This window comes from Anneissia japonica, unplaced genomic scaffold, assembly GCF_011630105.1.
Source record: "Anneissia japonica isolate Jap-2015-1 unplaced genomic scaffold, ASM1163010v1 scaffold288030_len866700_cov218, whole genome shotgun sequence".
Taxonomy (NCBI): Eukaryota; Metazoa; Echinodermata; class Crinoidea; order Comatulida; family Comatulidae; genus Anneissia; species Anneissia japonica.
In genome coordinates, this window is record NW_022728334.1 from 818641 (window position 1) to 825558 (window position 6918).

Here is a 6918-nt window from a genome sequence, read left to right on the forward strand (position 1 = left end):
GCTTGGTCGGCCCGGCAAAAACCGTCAGGGGAGTGGCAGTTCCCCCCCCCCCCTGCGCTTGTTACGACACTGGCTAACACGTCAATCATCCCCCCCCCCCCCAATGAAAAATATTTTTCTACGCCACTGACTCTAGGCCTACCACATCACGGTCTTTTCTTTTTCTTTTTGCTAAGGCTTGCCCCCGGGCTTGCCCTGCAACACGATACAAAACATCATTTCTTATTCTCTAGTAGGGATATGCCTGAAAATCGTCGAAATGAAATGTATATAAATGGGAAGAGCAGCCAGTGGCGTAGCTACGGACAATGCAGTCAGTGTAAAGCACTGGGGAATAGGGCTATTAGGGGCCAATAAATACCTAACAGTAATAATTTTAAATACTGTAATTTCCAACATTTGAAGAATAAAACGGCCAGGGCCCCTCAATAATACTCGGTTTTTAGAGGAGTAATTATTAATTACTGTGTTGATATGTTTAAATGTAGGCCTATTTTAAAAACGGGTCTGAAGAGAATAAGTAACGGCATCATTAATTTTATTTGGAAGAGATGAACAAAACATGGGAAAATTATTAATTATTGTTTTGTTGACGGCAGGCATATGGGTGGATGAAAGTAAGAGACTCAGTGTGACAAAAATTTGTGGTAATGTTATCGATGCTTTAGCAATGCCGTAGCCAGGCTATTGGGACAGTTGGGACAGTCCCACACAATTTTTCTATTGGGTCCACAAAGAATGGTCACATTTTAAAAATGGGTTCAGATTTTTCATATTTTGTGTAAAATGTGTCAACATTTAAGAAAATGGGTCCAGATTTCTCATTTTACGTAAAATCAATTATTCATATTTTTGCATATAATGAGACAACATTTAATAAAATGGGTCCACAATATTTGAATTTACACGCAAAGTGGGTCCACCCTGATATTATCCCACACTCTTTGAAAATCCTGGCTACGGCATTGCTTGTTAGCTTCTGAACACAAATGAAGTTAAAATAAAAATACGTTGTTGAAGTGAAAGCCAACCCGTTTTTGATGCAGCCTTGCCTTAATATGGCATAACCCAGATCTGGCATACCGAATTTTAAGCTCAAGATGCCCTCCTTTGTACGTGCTCGATTCGATTTGATTGATTTTTTTATTGGGTCCCCCGTGGCAAGCCATAATAACTAATTCAATAATGGGTAAAACAAGACATTTTAAGACATGCAAGTGCTTCTGTTGAACAGTCCCCAGCCATAAAAAGACCAATTCTACGGTTTGCCCCTGAAATAACAGTCAACTTCAAAAAAATTTACTGTCGATGGATTCCAAGGTGCTATGATTTAGATTCAATGGATCAATATTTAAAACGCAAGGCTTAGTAAAACTACGTTGTCTAGTTATATGCATGATCTTAGTTAAATTAATTATCATCATATACGATATCAATTGAAAATCACTTAATTATCAGTAGCACATGGAAGCCTAAAGACGATAAAAATCATTTTGTAAACAAAAAAATTGTAACAAAATATAGGTCTAAACAAAACAATATCGTCAGCAAATAAGTAGCAAAGAGGTATATGTTGTTTATGAACAAAGTAATAATAATAATAATCTTTATTTGAAACTTCACTTTTAAAACAGTGGCACACGATGACGGTGCGTTCACAAGAGTATAACATGCAACATAAAATTTAAATAACAAACGGTAACAAATAAATTCAAATACTGTACTGAATTGAAACACTGCGTAGAAAACGACTTAAAATAACTCTAAAATTTTGACCATATTAAAATTGAATAAGCTGAAATAGATCAAAAAATGTACTTAATAAAGGTATTGCCTTAAATATAAAACAAACCAACCAATCGTCTCGACGACAGCTACCGTTATTATACATGATTGGTATGAAATTAGAATGACGCCCTCATTAGTCATCACTCAGACGCGCGCTTGAATTCTTAGGACTAGGGTAGGCCTAACTTTGTGTTGTTGTATTTCGTTAAAATTCGATTCGGTGTATTATGTATCAAACCAAGAAGGTAACAGGCCTGGCTAGAGCTGTGTGAAATCGAGTAAGAAAAGACCGCCTCTGGCTCTGAGCAGCTCTTCTGGTGCATTTTCTTGACATAGCCTAGGCCTAGGCCCCTAGGCTTAGCCATATCGAAGAAGGAAGTCGATGGATTGGACAGAAGCCAAAAAAGGTAGGGCTCAACATAGGCCCTAGGCTCTCTGTGAGTCATACCATGGCGCTGGTTCGCCTTTTTCAGGAATCGGTGGTAGACATCCTGAGTGATGACAAACAACCCAAGTCAGTGGTGCGTAACCAACAAAAAGTAGATAAGCCTCTTGTCTTGAGGCTAAATTCTTGACACCTTATTTACCTTGAATTTACCTTGAATCTTCGAGATCAAAGCTCATTTGTCCCTCAATCATTATCGAATCCTCTACGGGCAAAATTTAAGGTGGTGGCCAGACCAGACTTTCTCTAAGCCCGCTTTAAAAAGATTTACTGAACTCTGATTTATTTGCCACATTACTAGGAAGGGAGTTCCAATCGTCAGTAACTTGAACAACGAATGCCTTTTTCCTAACATTATTAAGTTTAAATTTCTGTTTATACAACTTATATGCATTGCCTCTGGTTATAGAATAATCTGATCTTATAAACAAGTTATTTAAAAATTCATAACACCACAATGGAGGGTCGTATGCTAATGATTTTTTATGGAAAATGTTCTTAAAAGGGTTGTTTTTCATCTACCGATTCGTGTAAAAGGCGTATTCTGAATGACAGAGCGGATGCTACTTGCTTCCAGTCTGGTGGGTGGAGCCCATACATTACAGGGTCTTGTAAATCCAACCACCTGGTGAGAGCTAACAATTACTTATATCAATTAAAATTGTGCACTTTTCATTCTGAATTTTGGGTTTTGTAACTGTAAAACAAAAAAAGAAAAAATAAGTAAATGATTATCATTGTAATTGTAACTGAATTTCACCAACTGTATTGTAAATATTTCATTTAAATCATAAATGAGTATTATTGTTTCTTGGCCTAGCTCGTTGTACTTGGCAATATCTGAAGAAATAAGAAGAAAATGACTTTTAAAATGTGTAGAATAAACATAGAATATAGATAATATAATTTCTTAGATTTTTTTTTTTTTATGTTGAATTAATTCATAATATATATAACTATTTAACTATGCCATATGTGAATTTCTTTCATGTAGCTTTCATATTTTTGGCACAACAAAAATAAAGATAACCTGTATACTGATTTCCCATGCATTGGGCCTATACTTGGCGAGTCTTTCACCAGCGTTTCAGCCAGGCCAATGTAAACATTGAAAGGGATCTATGGGGTATCCTAAAATTTGGTTGATTTGAGGTGGAATTAGTCAATTACAGTAGTAGGCCTACTAGTTGTTGTAGCAGCAGTAGGAAGTACTGTACTAACTCTAATTTGGAAGTAACAGTGATTGTGTTAAAGTATCTTTTTTTGTAACTGCAGGTATGGAAATGAATGCATTCTCAAAAGTTGTGGGCTCACACATGAGATCTCGAGTTTCACCTGCACGGATATACAAATTTGATAACACTTTATGCAAAAGACCTGAATCTCTGAAGAGAACTCTGGATAGATGTGAGGTAATAAAAGCCAAGAAACAAAGAACGGAAAGTAAGAATATAAGCCCAGCAAAATCAGCAGTGGTAGCTAAAGATTTAGAAATTGAAGGTAAATGTGAGAAAAAGGTAAATACACCACTGCCTGATATGAAATTGTCTGACATTCAGAAAATTGAAAAAATATTTTCACAAATTTCAACATCATCTAAAGTTAGAGAAAATAAAGATAAAAAGAGAAAGATGCCACATCCTGGGCCATCTGCACCTGATGTTTCCAAGAGGTCTGCAGTAGAAGAGCAACCTTTTAGTAAACTTTATTTAGGAAAAACTGTGAAGAAGATATCAGGTGAAAATTTAGACTGCGATTACATTCAACTTCTGGATAGGAAATCAGCAGACAATTTGTACCAAAAGTGCGAGAAAGAGCTTGAATACTTCACTGGTGACCTTGCAAAGGTCAGGGTGTTTGGAAAGTGGTTTAATATTCCCAGGAAACAGGTACTGTATAGGCCTTTTAATACAAACGTGACTTGCAACAAAGATATAGGGGCCAACTCGGACATTCTTTAGGTTGTCATGAGAAGATAAAACTTATTTAATATTCTATGACGCAGAACTATTGCATTTGCACTTGCACAGACCCGAAGTGACAACCAATCACGTTGGACTGTGTTGTATGACGCTGGCTGTCTGTTGGCTTTAACATGACCATACTGAAAACTATGAGGTACATCCATCTCCAGTCTTAAGCTGGTGTGGAGCTGTAGGCTATGATCTTGAAGGTATGGTTTATAAAACATCATCCTTATCTGTTGTTTTCTGCTCGTTTAGGTAGCCTATGGAGATGCTGGCCTAACATACACTTTTTCAGGTAACAAGGTACCAGCAAGGCCATGGCCACCATTTTTGGAAGATCTGAGAGACCGTTTAAAGGTTCTCACTGGTGCTTATTTCAGCTTCGTCTTGGTAAACAGGTAAGAAATTATCAGCCTTCTATAATCTTTTATATCTTTTCATGGTGATTAAGTTGATCACATTCCAACATTCAGAGCCTGTAACAGTTCAGAATGGTAGATAAAAAGCTTTCCTTTTTTTAATCTGCCTGTCTAACTGTTGTTGGAGATGACGACAATTTACAGTAATACACAAACATTTTACAAGCTTAAGGAGGGGGTGAAGTAGTAAAATCATGGCGTTTATAAGTTTGCGAACCTAGAGGTTTAAAATTAACCGGTAGGTACCTCAACAACGGGCCCAACATTTTGTTTTTCTCATAGATTTCATACTTTTTATCAATGATTATTCTCTTCTAGGTATGCAGATGGTGAGGATTACATTGGCGAACATAGAGATGACGAGAAAGATTTGGACAAATTAAGTCCAATTGCATCTATCTCATTGGGTCAGACCAGATTGTTTAAATTTCGCCATGGTGATTCCCGAGGGAAGAATGCCAAGAGGAACATTAATCCAGTGAGTGTTGATCTGAAACATGGATCTTTACTGATGATGAACTACCCCACAAACAAGTATTGGTACCACTCGCTGCCTAAAATGAGAGCTGTCAAATTACCCAGGATAAATCTGACATTTAGATGCATTAAAAAATGAGAATACTTTAGCATATCTTTTGTTCATCATCATTCTTTCAGGTTAATGTTCATTTATTCAACAGTAAGGAATTAAAAATTTCAACCTTCAATTAGTAAAATTTCTTGTAGCTACAGTAACAGTGTCTTTAAAAACTTGGGAATGAATACAAGCAATTATTTTCGCTTCTTTGAAATCCTTTAGTAAATCAATGAAATATCATTGATTAAGCTGTCGATAAGGATATAACTTCACCTTTCCTGGCAAGGAGAAAAACAGGGAAAATCATGATTGCATTATGCAAAACATCACCCAATAATATAGCTCTAATGGAAATACACTAGCAATAAACAACAAAAATATAGAGGATTCCACTTGGTACAACCAAGAAATAACATACGTACATGACTTTCATGATGGCTGGGGCTAGGTATATTATTTTCAGTTGTCTAAAAAAGCTGGCTTTGATGTGCTTGTGCTTTCAAACAGCACATTTTCCACCTTTAAAGAAGGGACTTTAGCACCAACTACGAAAGCTGCTCCAGCAGCACCACTACTCTGTGAATCTGGATGTAGTGACGCTTCATTGAAGTTTTCTTCATGTTTCTCATTCTAAAACAGGACATCTTGACATGTCTTCGAGTTCAATCTAAGCAGATGAAGCATGCATTATTTTGTTTGACCATCTTGATTCTTTCTCGCTCAGTTTTCAATATGAACTTCTTGAATTGGTTGAAGTTTGCAATGCTCTAATTTCGTAACATGCTATTGCATTTAAATAGCTTTAAGCTTATGTACATATGTGTCTTGAATTTTCAACTTGCATGCCAGACTAAATAAATAAATTGGAAAATTAGTACTGTATGCATATTCAGTGTTTAATTAGGTATACTCAATGCCGTAGCCAGGATTTTCAGATAGTGTGGGACAATATCAGTGTGGACCCACTTTACGCGTAAATTCAAATAATGTGGACCCGTTTTATTAAAAGTGGACCCATTTTCTTAAAAGTTGACCCATTTTGCGCTAAAACAGCATAACTTAGACCCATTTTTGAAAATGTGGACCCATTATTTGTGGACCCAAAATAGAAAAAATTTGTGGGACTGTCCCAATAGCTAGCTACGGCATTGGGTATACTGTAGGTTATAGTCTTGAAAATAGCCTTTGCCTTAGGATGAACTACATTATTATACTGTTTCTATATTCAGTATATAAATTAGTCAATCATGATGTCATCACTGCAGCTCCTATACAGTATTGCACACTAGGCTTGATCTTTAGGTTCATATGCAAAAGACCAATTCAACTTGTACATATCGTGCACCGCATTTTCACACTAGGAGTACGACGCGCGTCTGCAGAAAGAGAGGGCACTCGCCCAATCGTCGTTTGTTGACAATTGGTAATTGAAAAATTACTTTCATAAAACAAGGTTGATAGAACCCGAAGAAATTTTTGAATACTTGGGGTCGATTTAATGCATTCAAAACTTTCCTTCGGGCCTTTCAAACATTAAATCTAACCTTTGTATAATCATATTCCGGTAGTGTACGCGCAGCTCTACTAATTGCTTTTTAAATAGTAAATCGGGGTAAAGCAATATTTGTTTGGTGATCTAATTTTCAATTAGATTTATAAGCTCAAAGTGTATGTTGTAATTTATTGGTTTATATTTTTGATATTTTGCCCTATATATAAGAT

The 6918-nt window shown here is 36.3% G+C and overlaps 1 protein-coding gene across 3 annotated transcripts; it reads left to right on the forward strand.

Moving 5' to 3' along the window:
- Window positions 1–1918: 1918 nt before the first annotated feature.
- LOC117114073 (DNA oxidative demethylase ALKBH2-like) lies at window positions 1919–6204 on the forward strand. Of its 3 annotated transcripts, none has more exons than XM_033257606.1 (4): window positions 1919–2195; window positions 3509–4122; window positions 4456–4598; window positions 4938–6204. In XM_033257606.1, the coding sequence occupies exons 1-4, from the start codon at window positions 2171–2173 to the stop codon at window positions 5233–5235; spliced, it is 1080 nt and encodes a 359-aa protein (XP_033113497.1). In that variant the 5' UTR covers window positions 1919–2170; the 3' UTR covers window positions 5236–6204. The 3 variants fall into 3 exon arrangements, with proteins under 3 accessions (XP_033113497.1, XP_033113499.1, XP_033113498.1); XM_033257608.1 differs by lacking the exon at window positions 1919–2195 and adding an exon at window positions 2201–2309; XM_033257607.1 differs by lacking the exon at window positions 1919–2195 and adding an exon at window positions 2722–2861.
- The last annotated feature ends 714 nt before the right edge of the window (window positions 6205–6918 follow it).